Genomic DNA, 23,094 nt, shown 5'->3' with positions numbered 1-23,094 from the left:
ATAGCGTAACACACGTTATTTCTGACCAACACATGAAACATCATGTTTTTTCATCCACATGTGTCACCACACAAAAAAGGGCACAAGGAAATGTATAATATAAAAGAGTTTAGCTCTATCAAGTATCCCAACTGCCCACTCCTCATTAAGAATGTGCCACGCTGCCTTTTGGGACAGAAAACTGTTGAAACATTTTGGTTTGATTGTTACTTCCTGCAGTGAAGGAAAAGGCTGTCATGAGATGCAAGACACAAGAAATGAGCTTAACTGCACAGGATGTAAGAAGGAAACAGGAAAGATGAAAAGAAAAACCAAGGACCAGACACTACCCAGACATCGTTCAGCATCTCCACAGGAATTTGAGGAAACAGACTCCAGACTAAAGCACTGAAACCCTTCCTGAAAATGACAGATGATCACTGCAGCAGCACCCAGTAACAAAATCACAACTTCTTACAACATTTCTTCATAGGGTGTGCACTCCTCTTTCAAAAGACAGGAGTCCAGGCTGCCCATAACACAGACAGCACCAGAAATGAAGCCACAGTATTTTTTTATCTGTTTATTTTGCCTACACTGCCTGCCTGGTCCCTCTGCAGTAGTTATCTGATGAGAGAGCAATATCCATTAACCCCACACTGCTGCCCTTATCAGCAGCCTCCTGACAGCAATAACCATGTCCAAGACTTGCTGTGCAGCTGCATTAGTACATTCCCTCTTTTACAAAACGCCCTTGCTCTGAGTCATACTTATCAAGCCATAAAGGACTGAGCAGGTAAGCAGGATGAGCACAGAAGCAGCAGGTATCTTGCAGAAACAAGCCTCCATTCCACCAGCACAACACTGGCAGTAAAAAAGGAATAGCCACACAGGATTCAGAACTTCACCAGGTACAAAAAAGCCCCTATTTAACCTAATTGCACTTGTTTGCACTTCTACTGTATCCTTCTTATGGCCCAATAAAGTCAGTCACAACGTAGTGCAATTATTAGCATCTTTGACCTTACCAGTAAATATGAAAGGAACTAAGACTTATTGCCCTAAATGTTACTGAGATTAATCCCAAATAAACTGGAAATATTTTTCCTCTTACTATATAAACAACATTTAAAAATATTGGCCACTGTAAAACCTTAGGTATGATTATCTGTGCATAGCAAACCCATTCACCTGGTCCCATCCTCATCAATGAACAACCAGTAGAAAATCAATTTCCAAAAACCGTGTGGAAGAAAAAAAAAAAAAGAAAGGACCTGTTCACATTATCTAAAAGTAACACACAGATCAGAGACTGACTTTGTAAATTGGTGCAAGGACAATATTGCCTTGCTATGCCTCACAAGTGAAGGCACAGGCTCTTAAAGGCTGATTCAAAGTTCACTTTAACTAAAAAGAGAAACACAGTTCTCTGAAAATCTAATAATACAAAGATCATTATCCTTAAAATGTAGAATTCAGTGTTGCTAAGCAATTGATGGCATCTTCAATGCAAACGCTGAGCTTGAAACAGGAGAAAGATGTGACTTTCAGCGTGTAATTAGCTAGGAACTAGTAATTAGTGAGTGCCATTACATTCAGCCATTTCCTCATGTGCACATGGCCTTGATACATCTACACAGAATGTCCTACCACAGGACAGGTTAAGAAGCAGAAAGCAAAGAACCTGTGATGAGTAAAACTTGTCAGAACTTCACCTCTGTTTAAATCATACAGAACAAGTTGAATAATTGATTCCCCTTTTGGATGACAGTTCCACACAGGCAGCACTCATCTGTTGGTTCTATACATTTCTCTGCTTTTGTACTCCGAGTCTGGGCTGGCTTTGCTGCCACTGCCTGATCTCGGCTGGTAATCAAATCTTGCTAATTCCTTGCATTCAATGGAGTGAGTCTCAAAATGTGATAGGAATCTCTTTGTTAAACTGATTTCCTACTTGTCTTGCATCCAAAGTGAAGTCCTTTTCAGTTAGTGCTTTTCTTCTTGCATACCTCCCACCCCAAAAATCAGCTATGAAGTGTGTGTTTCACTCTTTGATTCCTCAGCATACATCCTTATAGAGTATGTCTCATATTCCCTCCTATAGCAAACACATTCCAGGCATTTTATTACACTCAGAAAAATGTTAAGATACAAAAACTGCAGAGAAACGGAAAATGTACTTCCCCTGTACCCTGCCACTGTGATTTACAGATTTGCATTAATTTTAAATGGATTAATGTTGAATGGATGATGATTACTCACTAAAAGCATTTTTATGGAAGACTTGCTGGCCCTTAAGATATGGGCATCTTTGTTCAATAAAAAACAGTTGCTAAAGATGCTAACATTTTCATATGTGAAAAAGTAGAAATAAATAAATAAATGAGCGCTATTTCTCTGGCAAGAATATACAAGGCAGGCTCCTTTCCCTGACTTTCCCCTGTCTGGGGCATGGCATTCATTACTGCACAAATTGATCTTACACCTGCCACAGTTATGGGATACAAACAACACACAGTAATGGTAATATTTTCCTTTTGTGCACCAGAATTAGTCTCTCCTGTGAGTGCTGCTGAGTTCAGTCCCAATATGTGTAAAAAGGAAACTGCACAGATCACGCAAACCACACACCAACTGCAGGCTTCCTGCATGCCAGAATAAAGCAACCATTAATTCTCCACTGTGGGAAAACATTGCAAAGGTTAATACATGGCTGGTCAAACCATAGGTATTAAATAATTTTCAATAGCAACCCAGCAGGCTCGAAGTTGTCACTCTGTAACTTAATGATGGTGACTTGCTGTAATTCTCTGCAAAGATGTCACTGAGTTGTCAGAGGCTAAAACACATAAAATGAAGCAGTGGGTAGAACAAATATTATCAGAGGAGGGATTGCAGTTTTTAGACAACTAAAATGTCCTCACATTAGTAAGATCCTTGCAATAATATACTTTTCTAAATTCTACAGATTTACTGAGGTAGGAAGACAGCAAAGCAGCAAACACCCATAACTACCATAAGGTAACCTTTTGATTTCAAGGCTTATCACTGATTATTTTTTCTCCTGCAATATGAGTTTTTCCATCAAAACTGTAAGATAGATATGTCATTCCTTTGCACTCTATAGCAGCAGGCAATTTTAGACAGGGAAGAATGCAATACTCAGTGCAGCATTTGCTGCAAAAATGAGGTGCATCTCGAACAACAGACGCATACACTGAACTTACCAACTGCACCCTGAAAGTCTCAGTATTTACCTAGAAACAAAATGCATGGCATAGATTAGATTCATTATAACCAAATTTCAGAGCTGAGTGTCAGCAAGCCCCTAAGGGAATATGCTCCATCTGAGTTTTCCAGTTGGAACCTCTGCCTGAGTACAGATTTGCTCAGAGCACTGTGCAGACCATTTACCAAGGTAGCCTCACCTCATTAGGAGTAATGGAGTCATTTCTAAGTATGATCAGGTTTTGTGCACTCTGCCCACTTTGTCCTGTCAGATGCCTCTCAGTCACCACTGCAGAGGGACCAGTAGTTCCTGTTGGGCCACAGGTATTGTAAAACATGAAAGTGTCACTTCCTGATCCTGCAGTCAGGCAGGCTTTATAGCAGTAGGTCTTAGTGAGAGACCCATTGCCCCTCACTTCAATGAAATGGGGCTGGACTTTTAAACCTTGGGGCAATCTAGCATCAATGTTGTTGTTGGCCTGCTTGTACAATTCAGCAGGGCTCCGTTCTCTGACAGTACAGCACCCTGCACAGCAGGAGCTCCCATACAGACTGTATCTGTAGCACTTGATGATAGCAAGCCCAATGATTGTGAAAAGGAAAACGAAGGAGACGGCGCTCAAAGCGATAATGAGATAAAGAGTGACCTCTGAGTAATTGCTTGGGCTTTTAAAGTGTCTTCTTCTATCAGGGATGATTTTGGAAACTCTGTCCACCACAGCAATAGTGATGGCTACTGAAGAGGACATCGATGGCTCTCCATTGTCTCTCACCTCCACCGTCAGGTTGAAAGTAGGTGTGCTGTCCTCCCCCAGTTTGCGAGTAGTCCTAATCTCCCCAGTATGGAGCTCTATCCTGAACAAACCCGGATCTGAGGTTTGCACCAGGTAGAAGAACAACCAGGCATTTTGTCCTGAGTCCCCATCAATGGCTATAATTTTGGTTACCAAATATCCAGCATATGCCGAGCGTGGGATCATCTCCAGGGCTGCGGAAGTGTTGGTTGAGGTAGGATACAGAATCTGTGGAGCGTGGTCATTCTCATCCACCACGTAGATGTAGACAGTGACAGTGCTGCTCAGTGGTGGGATCCCAGCATCCTGAGCCTGGACAATCACCTGGAACTCCCTCAGTGTCTCATAGTCAAAGGACCTGACAGCATACATGTTGCCACTGTCAGATTTAATGGAGACATAGGAAGCAACTGGTAGCCCTTCAATCTCTCCATCGAGTAGAGAATAGGACACATAGGCATTTTTGGCGACATCTGGGTCAGTGGCTTTTATAGTGCACAGGAAGGCTCCAAGGGGGTTGTTCTCAGGGATGTAAACTGAGTACACAGGCTCCTCGAAGCGTGGAGGATTGTCGTTGATGTCGGAGATCTCCACATGGATCACCTTCTGGGAGGACAGAGGGGGGCTCCCAGAATCAGTAGCAGTAACAGTGATGTTGTAGGCTGCTGCTTTCTCGTGGTCCAGTTTGCCCTGGGTGACCAAGGTATAGGAGTTCTTGAAGGAGTTGAGAGTGAAGGGGAGGCCGGGGGGAATGCGCAGGCTCACCTGCTTGTTCAGCCCTGAGTCCTGGTCAGTGACACTCATCAGGGCCACCACAGTTCCTGACCTTGCATCCTCTGGTACTGGGCTGTACAGGGAGGTCAGCTGCACTTCAGGAGCATTATCATTGACATCCACAATGTTGACCAGCACCTTGCAGTGCCCAGCCATAGAGACGGGGCCCTGATCAGTGGCTTGTACATAGATCTCATAGGAGGATGCCTCCTCATAGTCCAAAGTGCCATTAACCCGCACCTCCCCTGAATGTGGGTCCACGCTAAAGAGCTGTCTCACCTTCTGGGGGGTGTAGCTGCCGAAGGAGTAGATCACATCCCCGTTAGAGCCCTCATCCGGGTCTGAGGCATTGAGTTTGACCACTAGCGTGCCAGGCAGGGAGTTCTCCAGAAGGCTCACGGTGTAGGTGGAGCGGTCAAAGGCAGGTGGGTTGTCATTGGTATCCACAACTCGCACAGAGATCTGGGCCGTGCCGGATTTGGGGGGATCCCCACCATCCACAGCAGTCAGCACCAGCTGCTGCAGGGCACTCTGCTCCCGGTCCAGTGGCTGCTGCAGCACCAGTTCCAGGAGTTTGCTGCCACTCTGGAAGCCTTTAAGATCCAGGGCAAAGTGGCGATTGGGGCTGAGCAGATAGTTCTGCACAGAGTTGGTGCCCACATCGGGGTCCTGGGCACTCTCGATGTGGAAACGGGCCCCGGGCACGGCAGACTCACTGATCTCCAGCCGGTAATCCTGGCGGGGGAAGCGCGGCGCGTTGTCATTGATGTCCAGCACCTCCACCTCCACGTTGTGCACCTCGATGGGCTGCTCGATGACCAGCTCCAGGCTGAGGAAGCAGGAGGGGCTCAGCTCGCAGAGCGCCTCGCGGTCCATGCGCTCCCGCACCAGCAGCGCCCCGCGGCCCAGCTCCAACTCCAGGTACTGCCGGCCGCTGCCCGAGGTGATCCGCGCTCCCCTGGCCGCCAGCCGCCGCGGTTCCACGCCCAGGTCCCTCGCCACGCTGCCCACGAAGGCGCCGTGCGGCAGCTCCTCCCGCACCGAGTAGCGGAGCGGCCCGCCCGCTGCCCGCCCGGCACACAGCCCCAGCAGCAGCAGCGGGCCCAGCACCGCCGCCCCGCCGCGGCTCCGCCGAGCGGCCGCCGCCATGGCCGGGGCGGGGGGTGGCTACGGGAGCAGCCGGAGCCCGGAGCCGCCGAGCCCGGCCCCGGCCCGGCCTCACTCCCCGCCGCCGCCCGGCCGCCTCATGCAAGCGGCGAGCAGCAGCCGCCGGCCGCCTCCGGCCCCGCCGCCGCCCGGTCCATGCTCGCCGGCTGCGCGAAGCGGCGGCTCCGACCTCTCTCCCTCCGACGGCTCTCGGGAGGATGAGGAGGAGGTGGAGGAAGGAGGAGGGACCGGGACTTGCCGGATCCGCTTTCTCGTGCTCCAGCTGCTGCGCGGGAGGAGGCGGGGGTGGACGCTAAGCCGCGGCTGGCGCCGGTTCAGCACCTGGGCCGGGAACAGCGGCACGGCGGGCGCCGCCCCCGCGCCCCGCCCGCGCCCACGTGTTGCGGCCCCGCGGAGCTCCGGGACCCCGGCGCCGGTGGCCGCCGAGCCCGGAGGGGCGCGGCTCCTCTGCCGTCCCCGCCGCTCCTCGTCTCCGCCCCGGCTTCGCTGCTGAAGCTTTGGGGGCGCGGGGAGGCGGCTGGGGGAGCTGACAACTGCATTCACTTGTGGACCTGCTGCTGCTGCTGCAGCGCTGAAGTACATCCGCTTGAGAGGGTTAAATCAGCGCAGAGCTCCGAAAAAAAATGGGCTTCCAGCCAGGTCTGGTGCCGTTTGTGTACTGCTGCAGTGGGTTTGACGACCTCTTTCTTGGAGACCTGCCCCTCTGCTCCCTCGGAGATTCATCCTTGCTGCAGCACCATCCCCCTGCCCAGCCTCTATGGGCACCCCTGAGCTGCTTGCCACCTCCGCTCGGCTGAGAGAATTCTGCAAGTCACACCCATGAGTTATGAGCATTTAAGATGAGCCTCAGTTTCTCATCCAGTGTAGTACACAGGCTCAAGGTGATCAGGTGCAGCTGCAGAGAAGGTGGAACATGATCTGCTTTCCAGTTACAGTTTTTTCCTCTTCTCCCCTTGTGACAGAGGACTGACAAAAAACAGTCATGAAATTGAACAAACTCAGCAGTGGGGGTGGAGATGCTGCACCTGCAATGAGTTTTACCCCAATGTCAAAAGTCCCAGCAAAGACAATAAACTTAAACCACCTAAGTCACTAAAGTGAGAGATATAATGAGACAAACCATAGCCTACAGTCCTCCAGGTAGGTGCAGCTATGTTGCACCTACTACCCAATGCAGAAACTCTTTCTCTACAACTGTTTCTTTCCCTATTGAGTTGGGTTTTTTTTTCCCCTCTTTCCCCATAAAGTCTTTTGGAACATCCAAAAACCCTCTCTAGGTTGGACTGGTCTATCAAAGGAAGGGGTGACCCCAACATTCAGCTAAAACCTCTTTCATTGCCCTTTGTTGGCCTGGGCACCCCTCACTATGAGAACATTACAAATCTCTAATGTTTTTACTCAAACATATCTGATGCACAAACCTCAGAGCAAACTGCCCTCACTGACTCAGCAGCACTAAGAACTGCTACCAATCTATCAGCTTCTATCTGAGGCCACCTCTACCAGAAGAGACAACATTACCCCATTTTGGTTGATGGTTCCTTTATTCTCAGCCCATCTTTGTGGCTCAAATATTTGCCCTCACATTTATTCTGATGTGCCTAGTATCCCAGTATCTGCAATTACTGCTGTCAAACCACCTGTCCTGATTTAGGGCAAATTTGGGACAGAACCTCTGAAGGAGGTGTCCAGTCACCCCAGGACACCACCCAACCCTGTTTATATTTTTAAGTAGGATAAATGCAGGTCTGTGCAGACCAACAAGAGCAGCTAGAGATGCCAAGTGCCTAGAACAACTGGAAAATTGCCCATTTCAACCAGTTGCCAGAAGCCAAACACTTAGAAAAAAATTAACTTCAATTTTTTGGCTAGGTACCCACCTTCAAGATCACAATATTCACAGATTCAGAACAAAACATCTTGACAGTCTCACCACAAAAAAAAAAAAAGAAAAAAGTGCCAAACAACAAAAGCCCCACCAACCAAAACAGAAGAATCACCCACCTGTCAAAGAACCCAATACCCTGCTGAATACAATAAAAATAAAAATTACAGCTGCACTAACATGCATGGACTATACAGCCATGTGTCAAACCAACTTGCAGCCATGATGTAAGACAGAAGTCTGAAGAGAGACACCCTCAGTTTTCCAAAAATCACACAGTGACTTCTCCAGACAGTCCAGAGATCATCTCTGCCCCACACCTCCAGGTGTTCACCCACAGAGTGCTCTAACAGATCTACAGAACAACAATAAAAGGCCAAAACCCCCAGCAACACTGGCAACATGGAAGGCCCTGCCTTAAAGAATATGATAATGAAAACCCTCCAGGAAAGGGGAATGCCCATGGCTGGGAGGTGGAGGAAGATAAATCTCATCTCTGTAGGCAATAGCTTTCTACCACAAGCTGATTTTACTCTGTGTGAATGAAACACATCAATCACACATCCAGGGGGGTCAATACCAGCCAGGAATCTTTCACAGTGTCTCTGGACCTCAGAGAAATACCTGTGATAGGCATCCAGGCTCTGCTCTATTGTATTTTAACAAGGAAAGGCTGATGAGCCCCCAAATCCTGGCCCATCTCACTGCTCACACATTACCTTGGTTCATCTTTTCTCACTCCCTTTGTCTCAGTGGGCAGCTAAGACTGTGCACAGCCAAAGTTTTGCAAAACACCACAGAACATAAAACTGAACAGAGATAATTCACATATTCCATAATATTGTCATTCCCATCAAACTTGTCTCTTACCTCAGGCTCTTAGAAAATTTTTCTCCTACTTTTAGAATTGTAAAATCTAGGATTGCCTGGCCTCTTGCCTTTTTTTTAAGTTTTATAGAACCAATAAAATATTACTCTGATAATCATTGTATAAATTGATACGATAGCTTGGCTTATTTAGAGTAGCACTGCACAAATGTCAGTCTTTCTCAAAAAGCTTGCTTTTTGAAGTTAACGCTGACTACAGAGTGAATAAGTGATATACCAAAATGTGTGCTGTTCTGATTAAATGTTCCCCAGGTCCTTTTAAATCTCTATAAAATTCATCAATGGTCATAGTAATTTTAGTTATTTCTATCAGCTTCAGTGTTAATGCTGAGTCAGTCCTGCAGGTTGTGACTTCAATTCAGGAAAAACTTCAATTGAGAAAACACTTTAGGATCTGTCTGTAGTAATATCGATTTTTCTAATAACAGACAAAAATTGAAACACAGAAAAATGTAATTTCAGTTTCAATTGAATCAAGGTTTAGAGGCTTCCTAGTTTTATTTTTTCCCCCAGAGTTTTCCTTTTCAGTAATTTCTTGAAATTTCATCTAAGCATTAAAATTTTGAAACATCTTCAAACCTCACTAAAGAAAAATGTACCCATTGAGTTCAGAACAATGCACATGAGCAAGAGAATCAGAATTCATCTCTGCAGCAAAACCAGCTGATAAACCTGATAACCCCTGGAGTGATTGGGTACTGCCTGTCTGCAGTATCTATATACACAGGCCTCTGCTATTTGCTGACATACAGAAACTGCACTGCTTTAATTAGCTTGGCTAAATTAAATAGCACAAGTACAAACATACAGGTGGAGCAAAGAATACTGATTTTATCACATCCTGCACAAGGAAATCAAGTATATCTCAAGACAGTTATACATTGATACGTATATACCCCAGCAGGCATTGTAATACAACTATTTCAGTATGGAAAATCGTCATATTTCTCTGCAAGTCTTCCCTGAAACTGTTCTACATATAGATATTCCTGATTTAGTAGCAGCCTGATGCAGTGCCACAGAACTATGTCTGTGCAGATTTTTCTCATGGAAATGACAATGACATACAGATACACTTCTGTAGGTATTTAGGCCCTTGAAAAGTTCATCCATTTCAATCACACTTATATGAGGAATTTTTTTTTCCTATAAAGTTGTAACAAGGATCTCATAAACTTGCTTGGACAGCAATAAATTTCTGTTGAATTTGTTTCACTGCAGAACACTAGGCAAAGTCCCTCCTCTGGCTGTTTCTGAGCCTCATATAGTAAAAGGAGAGAGAAACACATACTAGAGACCAGGAAAATGTGAATGTACAACACATAAACTGAACAACTCCAAGGTGTTTTGACATCCAAAAAGACATTCAACTTCTTTGTAAATCATTTCACTTTCAGTAACTCATATCCTTTAAACATTTGATTCAATGACTCAGTGTCCTTTCTAAACTGCTGGGAAGACACCAGCTCCAAGCACTGGGCCCCAGATTTCTGCATGTACTTCACAGCACAGATTTTTAGTAGCAATGAGATTGCTTGAGTAACTCAAGTAACTCAAACAGCTTGAGTTACTGTTTTAAACATGGTTTAAAACAGTATAAACTATATACATGGCTTATACCGCTTTAAACCATGTATAAAACAGACCTGGTTTCATCCTACTGATACAAACATGTGCAAAAAATATGGAGACAAGTCCACAAAATCCATAGTTTAGCCATTAATAAACAGGTAATTTGTGTCATTCTGCAGAAAAAAAAAACTCAATTTCCTCTATGTGCCTGCTTGCATTGGTGCCTGCAATTTGTCTGCCTTACTTAGAATTAAATCAAGTCTAGAGAAAGGAACATCCATCAGTCGTAGGCCAGATTACATCAACCAAAGTGGAAAACGTTGCCAATAAATTGTAAGGGAATGATGAGTTTGTGCAGTTTCTTATACACAGTTTTTTCCTGTGAGCACCATCTTCTAGTCTATGGGTATTTATGAAGTCTATGGGAAAAATAACTTTGGTATTTTAAGGGGGACTCACACTACTCCTTCAGTTCAGCCCCATCTTTCACTTCATGTTCTTAGGATTTCTGGAATCTTCTGCAGCCCTACTCACTTCAGTGAGGACCCCCTCAGCTGTACAGGGCTTTTTCTGGTGCCTTCCCATGCCTCAAGGACTATCTGAGCAGGAAGATACTGCCTAGAGATGTGGAAACATAAAGGTCTGCATTCTGTATGGAATTTCTTGGGGATGTGGGATTCCCACTTTTCCTAAAATGCTGCAAAATGCCTCCCTGAGGCAATATGAACTACTTATTTCTACACTCAATTTCTTTCCTTCTATGCCCTAGTCATCTTCCACACTTGAATTACTTGTTGACAAGTCATCTCTTCATTTGGAACATGCCTCTCCCATGTTTGAAATAGATAGATCCTGTGCCAAATTGCTCAGTTGGATTGGCTCTGTTCTTTCATGGCTTTCCTTAAAGCCACTTTCCCATTGGTAGGAATCTAACTGGTGAGAATCTCTTTTTGTATCACAAGCATCTGAAGCCAGGCTATTTAAAACATTGCTGTTATGGGAACCGAGGCTGCTAAACAGCCAGAAAAATCCTGTTTGAATTTAGGTCACGATTTATTTGCAATAATGTAACTTGCTTGTTCTAGAAAATGTCACGTAAAGAAATTGGGGTTGGGGTATGGAGGGGGGTTGATGTTATAAATTTCAATTGAGATAAACCACAAAGATATATAGAAAAGAATTCCTGTTCTTCTCCTGCTTGCCAGGGTATGTTCATTCATTTCTCACTTCTAAATTTTAAGGATGGAGATGTCTGACTCATTCTGTTTGTCTTCTGCTGTGTTTTTCTGATGACTTAAAAATGCTTTTGTAATTTATTGCACATAATGTCACATGCTGTGCCATTCTAAATGGAAGGACATCAACATGGACACCAACAAAACAAGTTTCACCTTTCTAAAGCCACCACCAAGCCTTTAAGTATTACTTCTACTGCCAAATATTTTCTTGAAGGTTTTGGTTAGTTTTTTCCTTTATCACCCTTGTCTCTCTTTGGAGACAGAGTCTTTACCACTTGTCCATGCAGGCTGAGATTCTCCAGTTCAAGCAGTCACCACTAAATTTCACCTCAGTGAACCTGTCACGAGACACAGTGGAGTCAAACAAGATTTTCCAAGTGATTATAATTTAATTTTTTTCTCAGCTCTGGCTACATACATTTCTCTGTTTTGCTCCATACTTATATTCACACGTGCTGCACATCCCTCTTTAGAGTTTGAGAACTATGATAAGTTCACAAGGCAGCTCTGACCCTCCTGAAACTGTCTCTGAATGTTTAATTGAATATGTACATATGAACTCATAAATGAGTAAGCACTTGCCTGGAAACTGAAGACTCAGTTTAGTTTTCTGTTTTAAAGACCAATTCTGTGCTCAATTCCCTTCATCATAGGCCACAGGATGTTCACTCACTTTCTCCTTTTGTGTTAATTTTCCATATTTTTTTCCCTCAATGTCCTAGGAGCTTTACATTTGTTCTGGTGGCTATACAAGAAATACACTGTGTTCCAAAATGATGCTGATAAGCTATGCTGAGGTCTCCTTTTCCCCTCGTTTTTGTCTACACAATTCAGATAAATGGGAACCTAAGCACTAAACAGTGGCACAGAACCAATGGAAATGGAGACCTAGACATAAAAATAGAGGGCAAGAATCAAAAGTACAGGCAAGGAGTAATATGAGGAACAGTCACCTTCTTCACTGCTGAGAAAGGCCAAAGGTATTTTCTTTAGAGCCTGGCAGTTCCTCTCTTTAATAGGGAAAGGAGATCAGGTTTGTGTTATTAAATATGAGTGCCCAAGTACTGTGGATTCCCTCTCTTGAAAACACATGCTGAGTTACATCTATTAGCTTTGTTTTTACTCCCTGCTTACTCCTAAAGTGTCTCTTGGAGGTTAACAACCTAAACCTGAATCTGCCTGGTTTGGAACTAACAAGGAACTGGCAATTTGGTAGGTTTGAAACCACACTGCTTTAATGATGACCTGAGTTTGTCTTTGAGTCTGTTGGAAGTATTGACTGTCAATGCCCTAATTGTAACCTGCACACCTTGTGCTGGATCAGATTTTGCTTTTTGGGAGGTTGGAGTTTTCTCCACCTTCATTTGCACTTTTCTTTCTTGCTCTCCTGCTCACTAATGACTTTTCCAGGTTTGTTCCATTTCCTAATAACATCTCCATGAATTCTCTTAGTTCATTAAAGTACATCAAGCAAAAGAATGGTAAATTTAAGTCATAAAAGCATATCTTAAGTTTTGATTTCAATGCCTAATTTGTTGAGACCTGTATTTGGGCAATCATACTCAGTTCAGAGCCACAAAACAATAATGTGAAAATCTCCTTTCCTCAGCAGCTGCCCGGCTAAGGTATTAACAGGACTACCCCTTGTGCTGAACAGCTAACTCATGCCTTTGTTATTCACAGGTACTTTCACTGCAGCTTCCTTTTACAAGGCTGCCTAATCCATCCTTAACACCTCTAAAATGTTGCAGACCTTTCACTGAGAGAGGGAGAGAGAGCCCAGCCCAGACCCACCAGTCTCACACCTGCTGCCATTCTGCCTCCTGGTATTTTCAAAACACCAGCTGAAGCAGACATTAACCTATTAACCTATAACTGGGCTGGAATATCAGGTATATGCTCTCACCAAAGCACACCCACATGCAACTTCAGTCCCATGTGAAAATTTAAATGTGACTTAAGTGCTTTGTGCTTACTCCCTAGACAGGAATGCTTCCAATACACATTCACTGCAGCCACCCCAGGCAGTCCAGGACACAAGCAGAAAGCTCAGATGCACAACTGGAAGATGGTTGGATCATGCAATGGATGAATCTGTGTTCATGTTACTCAAAATATTTCTATCCTTTCTTTATCTGTGACACTTAGAATGGTTTGATTAGGAAATGAGATTTAAACTCATCTAATTCCAGCCCCTGCCATGGCTGGGACACCTTCCACTATCCCAGGTTGCTCCAAGCCCTGTCCAACCTGGTCTTGGATGTTTCCAGGGATAAGGCAGCCACAGCTTCTCTGGGCACCCTGTGCCATGGCCTCACCACCCTCACAGGGAAGAATTTCTTCCTACTCTCTCCACGTCTCTACTCCAAAGCTGTATGGGAGGTTAGCTCTGAACTCCCAGGGTCTGTTTCAAACCACCAGGATATTCTTACACAGCACCAAGCTACAACTTGCTCCTGAAGTTAAATATGTAAAGCTGCATATTTAACAATATGCAAAGTGATGGCCAGATTTCCTCAATCTAAAATCAGACCCAAAATGCTCTTATACTGAGTTGTACAGAGCTGCCCTAAATTTCTCAAATAAATAGAATAAGTTCTACTTAATCACACTTAAAAGTGTAGCAATCACTTTCCCTTTCAAGGTTATATTTTAGAATTAACTGCTTGATTGCTCTTTTCTTGATGTTGGACAAAGTGAATGTCAGCTTTGCCAGGAAATTCAATCATTACAGCTATGCTTTTTGAAACACAGAAGTGAAGCAGATCATGACATCTACCTGTGGCTGGTACAGTCAGACAGTGTTGGAATCGGAGGTATTGATGATTCTGAGATTGTAGGAAGTCTCTGTCTTTCTGCCCCATTGCCAAAGAAGAAGCCATAATTGGTCTGTGCTGTTTCCAAGGTTGTTTATTCTGTTTATCTCTAACATGTTCTGCTGCCCTGCCGCAGCTCTGTCCTGCAGGGCAGCGTGTGGGGCTCTGCCCTCAGTGGGATGGTACAAACATTAAATACCACAAACTACCTGTGCTGGATTTACAATAACGTGCCAATATCTGTCACCTACGTTGGACAGTGTGTCCCCAGCCTAAACCAACAGAAAAATGCCAACACCAGAGTGAAACATGGAGGGCATGAAGAAGGAGAAAAAGGACAAGGCACACCCAATTTCCTCCATCTTGTCCTCTTTGGACCCCTAATCTAGAATCCTAAAATTTTACTTTTGCACCCGTGCCACACTTAATTATTACTGATATCAAACACTCAGAGCTTGTAATTCATCCTGTAAGATTGAAAACTCTTTTCCATGGACAGAGATCACAGCCAGTGTCTCTGGGGGCTCTGTCCAGGGGGGTTCCTGACCCCTGCCAGGGTCCCAGACCTGCCAGGGCAGCCAGAGGGAAGCTCTGGATTCCCACAAGACAGAAGTCCCAAGCTCTCTGCAGCCAGAGTCTCAGCCATCATCAAGCCAGAGAAGGCAGAGCTGTTGATATATCATGGGCATTCCTTGCTCTGGAATGGATGAGCAGCCAAAGGAATGATGAAGGTGGTGCTCTGGGCTTCCAGAGATCACCAGCACAAACACAGGCTGGGTACAGGATGCCACGACAGACCAGCCAGATACAGTGTGGAGTGAAACTCTGCACGTCTGGTTCCAGCCTTTCATGGGCTCAGGATTAGTCATTGTTTTGATTTGCAATTCTCTGTGTGGTGGGAAGGAAGCAACTTGACCCCAAGGACAAAGAGAATCACAGAATATCCTGAGCTGACCCATAAGGTTCATTGAAGTTCAACTCCTGGCCCTGCACAGGACACCCCAAGAATCCCACCCTGTGCCTGAGAGTGTTGTCCAAACACTCCTTGAATTCTGGCAGGTTTGGTGCCTCAACCACTGCCCTGGGAGCCAATTCCAGTGCCCAACCACCCCCGGGTGAAGAAAATGTTCCTAAACCTGTCCTCCTGTCTCTGGTCACCAGAAATCAGAGATCAGTGCCTGCCCCCCATAAAGTAATTGTGGACTACTATGAAGTTTGCCCTCAGTCTCTTCTTTCCCTCTTTTCTCTTCTTGAGGAAAATCTTCATTACAGAATCCACTCAGCTTTTAGCACAAAAGGAAAAGGCTTTGCTGAGCAACAGGGCCAAACACCCAAGAACCCTCTACTCTTACCCCCCTTGCAGCTGCACTTTCAGCTGCAGGTCTTCTCCTGCAGCTCACATACACGTGCCACATCTCATGCAGCCAGATAGAAAATGAAACCCCTTCAACTATTTTAAAGAGCAGCTGAGAGCCATAAAGGAGGCAGGAGGGGATTAGAGTACAGACTCCATAAAACACACTGAATATGTGAGGATTTTTTTAATAAGACCCGTATTCTGCTCCACAGCTTCCTGTATTGCATGTGTCTGCACGGGAATGGCTAAGCAAGGAAAGTAGGGCAGGAAAATATTTCATTTTGTTTGCTAATTCTCAGCAGGCATTTCTGAGCTTAGAAGATTTTTACTTCAAATCCTATTACTAAAAATCCTTCTGCCCAAACTGTGCTCTTCTTGGACTATTTATAACCTATAGCCACGTATATGATGGACAAAATATTAATACTGCAGATTCTGCTAATATTATCTGACCTCAGGACACATCCCATTGATTTCCTTACTCAGCAGAAGCAGGAGCAGCATTTGACCCTGACTTACACTCTCTGCTAAATGATTTTGGGTTATATTTGTGTTTCTCTGCAGGGTGCTGGCACATAGTGGGATTCCACACCCTCCTTGCTGCCAGCTCTCTCTTAAATAGACATGCCAATGCTTCGTTTTGTTTTTTTTTTTTTTTTTCCTGTTGACTTGGAATCTATATTCCAGCTATTTTATGCCCTTTACTGCACTTTTCAATCTCAGTCATATTTAATAAGGTTATTAAGCACAGAGGATGGGATTCCAGCTGTGCACTTCCAAGTAGTACCTAATAATGTACCAAAATAATCTGATAATAATTCTATGCAAAGAAAAAGCCCCAGCAACAATTTAGCTTCCTCATTTCTTGTGAACACTTTATCAGTAGTTTGAATCCATTATATGTAACTAATCTGAATTTTTCCTGTCTTTAATCCATGACTTGCACCCATTTACTTTCTTTCCTTTTACATGCAGAGATTTGCAAATATATATATATATATTTAGGGTGAGTATAAAGGCAATATGACTCTAAGTGTGTGCAAATGTTCAAGCACACAAAATACAAAACAAGGAATAACAGGAAAACTATGCATTAATTGCTACAGAGGACCCTATATGAAGTTTTAATCCAAATGAATGAAGAGGAGGAAAGTTACCTAAAATAAGGTGCAAAGAAGATAGAGAACTGAAGCTTTAAGATGCACAGTGGGGAATACAAGAGAACTGAAATTTTTACTTTAAAAGGTGAAATGAAACAATGATACAAAAGATCCCAGCCAGAACCCATTGCTAATGGACATCAATGACAAGTCCCAAATCAGTCTGTTGTCACAACTGAACAAGGCTGTGAGCCATGACAGCCAATGTCCCCTGTCCCAAAGCATTGCACACAAGTGATCCTGGTCACCTGTGACCATCAGGCACTGATGCCTGGGACTATGTGGGTGTGAGTGTGCAAAATCTAGTAAGAAAATGAGTGAGAGTGGGAAACTTCAGGGACTGGCAGAATAAAATCACTTTTCCTTGCCACAAGATCTTACACTCACTTCTGTAATCTTGATTTTCTGCATAATAATTCCAGATTCTTCTGTGCAAGACTCAATTTGCAGACAACCCAAGAGGGGTAAGAGTTCAGTCTGAAAGGATGAGACTGATGCCAGAAGATGCTGTGAGCAACCAAGTTAAAAGCAGAACACAGACAACACTGTGTGGAGGGACCCAGAGAAGGAAAAGCAATAATGGTTTTTACAACCCAGAGAGACTTTAGAAAAGGGATGGGCACAGCTCTATGAAGTCTCTGCTCCAACTCCACTTCCCTACCTACACACAGACACCAGCTCCTGCATCCTTCCTCACCATTCCTGTCCCCAGCACTCGCTGCTGCTGGAGAGCAGGACCAGCTCCAGGCAGCTGGAGGGGTTGCAAGGAGCAGAGTAGAAGGGAGATGAGATGGGAGCAATCAGCAGCTTCTCTCAACTCATCCCCTGGATGGGCACAGCGACAGAGAATGAGGCAGCAGTGAACAGATTTCAGGAAATACAAGAACTGTAGTATCAAACACTGTATTAAAAAAGGATTTGGCTGCATGACATGAAAAATATTCTGTGTTGTGCAGGCTGACAGGCACACCTTGGGGTGAAACAGTGGCCAAGGTATTAAGATGATGGTGGAAAGCCACTGATCACAGCTGTTCAGTTCAGGACCTGCATGCCCAGCTTCAACACAACATGCTGTGATAGCTCTGTCAGATTCACCAGTGCAACAAATCCACCCCTGGTTTATGGCATCTGAGAGTTCTTGGAAAGAGAAGGAAAAAAAGGGAGATGCAACATATGAGGTGGGGCAGATTATGAAGCTCAGAGGAAGGCTTGAGAAGCAGTGGCACTCACGCAGTAACAAGAAGGGAAAAAAAACCTACCCTGCAGCTAAACAGGGACTTTAGAAATCAAGAGAAGACAAAAGTGAGGTGGAGGTAGAGGCAATTGATCACACACCATAAAAGCAGGAAGTCAGGGGAGCTGGGTTCTGTTCACTGTTACATCAGGGACTTCATGATTTTTGGCAAGTATCTTAATTGGTTCCTAAGATGTCAGCAATATGGATGTGGGCTCAAATGGCCACAGCAAGGTTTAAAGCACTACTGCAAAGGATACTTGGGCATTCTCAAGCAATAAGGTATCATTTATTATTTGCACTAGGTGCTAAAGGGAGATAAGTGTTGGGAATTTTTAAGTAAACATTAAGCAAATCTTTTTGCAAACTTCCATTTGGAATTCTTAAAACCTCAGTGACACAAGCTATTTAAGGTTTGAATTTAGTAAGACTTCAATATTTGTTTCCTTGAGCCCGAGAGTTCTTACTGAATAGGTCAAAGTGATTGACCTAATACAATATTCCTTTAAAAGCTGGACTACATCTGTTGTTTAGCATGAATTAGTGCTGTAGTATTCATGCAGAATTACCTTTGCATTTTGCATGGATCATACACGTGGCAAAGCCAAACATTTTTGTGTACTGAGGGAAATCCACAGTGTTTGTAGCAGTTCCTGCAACAGCAGGCAGAGGCTGTGGGATGCAGAGGACAGGGTATCCTGCCTGGCCCTCAGCTGCTCCTTCCAGAAGGGCACAGATCTCCCAACCTTACAGAATAGATCTGCTAGCCCAGGAACACCTCAAATGACACCAAGATTCCAGATTTTAACAACTCAGCTGAGCTCAGCGTATTCCTTCCATCGTTAACAGAGAAACCACAGCAGGACATGTGAGACTCTGAGTGATAAGCAGGGATGATGATATCAAATGTATCCTCTGAAATCAATCCCCTCTCCTTGTACTAATCAAAACATTGTCCTCCACAAGCAGATAGAGCTGCAGTGTCTCAGCATGACTCCTTGCATTTGATATTCCTTGCAAACTGTGCTCTTTGGAGACAGATTTTAGGATTGTGCATTTGGAATACCAATTACCACTAGACACATGTGTTGGAACCCTGGCCTGGTTCAGGGGTTCCGTGTGGTGGAAAAGTCTCTCCTCCACCCCGTGCTTCCAGAGAAAACTCAGCAGCCTCTTGTTTGGTCTCAGGGCAGTTTATTGCAAGTTATCTAAAAGATTTCCTTCTGGAGCTGCTGTGGTTTGCTCACAGCTCAGGCAGAGGCACACACACACCCTGACATCCTCTCTGACTCCCGACTGCTTCTTCTCTCCCCGCCCAGGGCTGCTGCTGTCTTTTATATGGTACATTACGTGTTACATGGGTACAGTTTTTCCCCAATGCCTATTACCTATATTAAATGGTGCTTTTCTACACTAAACCAATCTGTGAGTGCCAACAGCACCAAGAACATGGAGGTAAGGAAGAAGCAAGAGGAGGAACAGGACCAGCCTACATTCCTCCATCTTAAAACCTCTGAGCCCCATGTACAAGGTAAAAACCCCCCTGTACAGGTCTTAAAACCCCCTTGTACAATGCTAAAAAAACTCTTCCCTCTACTTTGTAACTACTTCTACTATATTATCTAAACTTTTGTGACTTCTTGTTTGACCTGCAAGGTTGGTAAATCATTCCATGGCTCAAACATAAAATCACAGCTGTTTCCAGCTGCCTGCCAGGGTCTCAAATGCCTTGGTAGAATCTCTCTGAAACAAACCATCTTCAGGTAGAAGTAGCAGAAGAAAATAGCTATTAGATTTCTGAGGTATCAAATATTTTGTCTATTATCTTCCGTTGTGATACAGCTGTTTAATTATTATCCTGTTGCATCATGCAATTATTTAAGCTGTCCATTTATACTCATCTGTGATACTTACTTGTTTACTTCTCTTAGTTTCTTATATTCCTTGAATATTTTCTTAGGGACACTGTGAAACAGGCTGCCACATACAAGGTGCTGCCTTCAACAGCATCCATGTAAAGGACTCACATTTCTAAACCTTTGTGCTAAAATTAGGGACCCTCCTCTTCCCTGCGCTGGGCAGTGTGCTCCTTTTTGGGTTTTTTTTTTTCCTCCCAATTCCCTGTCCTCAGTTCCAGTCCCAGGCTCAATTTTGGTCTGGGCCACAATCATACAACTGCAATTACCAGAAGGTCCTGCCAGCCCTTGGCTGGATCAGGGCTCTCTGCTGGCAGGACTCAGACTGAGCTTTCCAGCTCTACCAAGTAGAATGAACAATAATTTCTCAAAAGTTTGTAACTCAGCCAACCTTAGCAGCTCTTAATGGCTATCAAGCATGACACAAAGACCACTTCACAACAAATAGCAAGTCCTTTTTCTGAAACATACTTCAGCAATGCATCGAAAGGAAAGATCAGACACATTGCACACCAAAAGCAGTGTGGGCAGCAGGTCAAAGGAAGGGATTGTGCCTCTCTGCTTGGCTCTGGTGAGACCCCACCTGCAGAGCTGCCCCCAGCCCTCAGGTCCCCAGCACAGGAAGGTCAAGGACCTGTTGCAGTGAGTCCAAAGGAGGTCACCAAGCTGATCAGACGGGTTCAGAGAATTCGCAGAATTCAGAGACTCACTGGGTTGGAAGAGACCTTAAAGATTGAGTCCAACCCAGCCTCAATACCTCAACCAAACCCTGGCACCCAGTGCCACATCCAGGATTTGTTTAAACACATCCATGGATGGTGACTCCACCACCTCCCCAGGCAGCCACTCCAGAACTTTATCACCTTTCTGTAAAAAACTTTTTCCTGATATCCAACCTGAATTTCCCTTGGTGCAGCTCGAGGCTGTGAGCTCTGGTTCTGTCAGTGCTGGCTGGAGACAGAGCCCAGCCCCAGCTGAGCACAGCCACCTTCCAGGAGCTGTGGGGAGTGCTGAGGTCACCCCTGAGTCTCCTTTTCTCCAGGCTGAGCACCCCCAGCTCCCTCAGGGGTTCCTCACAGGGTTTGTGTTCCCAGCCTCTCTCCAGCCTTGTTGCCTCCTCTGGACGTGCTCCAGTGTCTCAAAGTCCTTCCCAAACTGCGGGGCCAGAGCTGGGCACAGCACTCAAGGTGTGCCCTCACCTGTGCTGAGTGCAGGGGGAGGATGAGCTCCCTGCTCCCGAATGGAGCACCTCTCCTCTAAGGAAAGGCTGAGAGAATTGGGATTGCTCAGCCTGGAGAAGAGAAGCTTCAGGGTGACCTCATTGCAGCCTTCCAGTACCTAAGGGAGTCTAAAAGGAAGATGGAGAGAGAATATGTGCAAAAGCAGAGTTACAGAACACAAGGAATGGTTTCCCAGTGCCAGAGGGCAGGGCTGGATGGGATATTGGGAATTAGGAATTGTTCCCTGTGAGGGTGGGCAGGCCCTGGCACAGGTGCCCAGAGCAGCTGTGGCTGTCCCTGGATCCCTGGCAGTGCCCAAGGCCAGGCTGGACAGGGCTTGGAGCAACCAGTCTGAGAAATGACCAAACTGTGCAGTCAAACCTGACTAACAGGTAATGGCCAGGTCCCACCCATCACCACCCTGGGACACCTGAGGGCTCCTGTGGTGGCAGGGTTTCTATGCATCAGACCACTTTTGTAGGAAGTAACAGTATGAGCACAGCCTAAAATGCTGAAAAGGTTTTGTTCATTCATTATTGGACAGAGCTGAAAATACACAAGTCCATGGTTCCAAGACCACCTATTGCAATTGCTTTTGTTAAATAAAAATTTCTCATCCTGTTGAACTTCCTTTAATCTGTTACTGAGGTGGGAGATGGCACATTAACCTATCCTTTAATTTAAGCAAAATATCCCCCTACAAACAATATAGATTTGATCCTAGAAGCAAATTTAGATTGGTGCTACTGCTGACAGTAATTGCTGTTGGTCCGTTTTTCCTCTGTTAAAGTATTTTGAAAAACAATCCTTTTGGAAGAATTATTGCTACATTAAAAATGCATGATATTAAGTGACTCATCACTATTTATAATAGTAACTAAAAAGTGGTTTTCAGGCAGAACACTTTTATATATAAAATTTCACCACCTTTATTGGAAGCAAACCTGGCTTGAGCATTAGCGGTAACCAAATATAAACTTGGAACAGTCTAAATATACAGCATTAAGGTTGATAAATAGAATAATTCTGCTATCTTTGAGGTGACTCGAAACCCTGGGTACAGAGATGCAATAGGTGATGAGATAATGCAATATACATCTGTTTGAGATTGTTAATGTGTTTGGAATGGCCACAAATTATGGAGATTTTCCAGACTGCACACATAAAACACTTACACCAAGACTCTGATAAATTTAGAGCCAATATATTTTTTTATAAAAGAGAAAAAATGTGTCAGCATTTTCAGAGGTGAAAAAAAGCCTACAACAAAATTGTAGCTATTGTAACTCCATCCTTGTTCTACTTCTTTCCTAACATGATCTCTGTTCTACAGAAAATCTTAGGAGGGAGTAGGGACATTTCAACTTATCTTTGGCTTTTTAAATGACGTGGCCAGCCACTATGTTTCATTTTTTTCCCCCTCAATCAAGTTTAATCCAATCCTGTCAGTTTTACAAGCTTCCCAGGAACCTCAATTACCTACATTACCCACATTTTCTTCCTCTCCTACATGAGAATACAAACAAAATAGAAGACAAACACTTGGTGATGAACTATTATTTCCTAGAATGGTGACAGCTCAATGGGTTTGGATTTTATTCAAAAACATCTGGATCCTCTTCGAGCAGGCTGAGGGAAGAAAACCTTTTTCCATAAAACATGACATGACAGTGGTAAAGGGCCCCACCAGACTAGGATCTCAAAAGTAACAATATTTTTCAATGCACATTTGTATTCTGCAGCTCTATTCTGACCACGATCAAACTGGCATCTTTCCATGTTCTGTATTAGCTCAGGTTAATTTTTCCTCTAGTTATTTTAAATAAGGTGAAAGGCATTAAAGAGGTGAAATGCCTTGTAGAGAAG

General features: G+C 44.4%; 1 protein-coding gene across 5 annotated transcripts in view; it reads right to left on the bottom strand.

The window, feature by feature from the left end:
• The window catches only part of LOC100220115 (protocadherin alpha-C2), a 95,324-nt gene that overhangs the window by 43,438 nt on the left and 28,792 nt on the right, over positions 1-23,094 (bottom strand). For 3 of the 5 annotated variants that reach the window (XM_072935279.1, XM_072935282.1, XM_072935283.1), the window contains exon 1: positions 3,408-5,926. The exons of the other annotated variants lie outside the window; for them this stretch is intronic. In XM_072935279.1, coding sequence (XP_072791380.1) covers positions 3,408-5,924 — 2,517 coding nt within the window. In that variant the 5' untranslated portion in view covers positions 5,925-5,926. Of the gene's footprint in view, positions 1-3,407; positions 5,927-23,094 lie in introns of those variants that run through there. 5 annotated transcript variants of the gene reach the window in all.

This window comes from Taeniopygia guttata, chromosome 13 (assembly GCF_048771995.1).
Source record: "Taeniopygia guttata chromosome 13, bTaeGut7.mat, whole genome shotgun sequence".
Lineage (NCBI taxonomy): Eukaryota > Metazoa > Chordata > Aves > Passeriformes > Estrildidae > Taeniopygia > Taeniopygia guttata.
The sequence above is the reverse complement of the archived record's forward strand: the minus strand, read 5'-3'. Positions and strand labels throughout refer to the sequence as shown.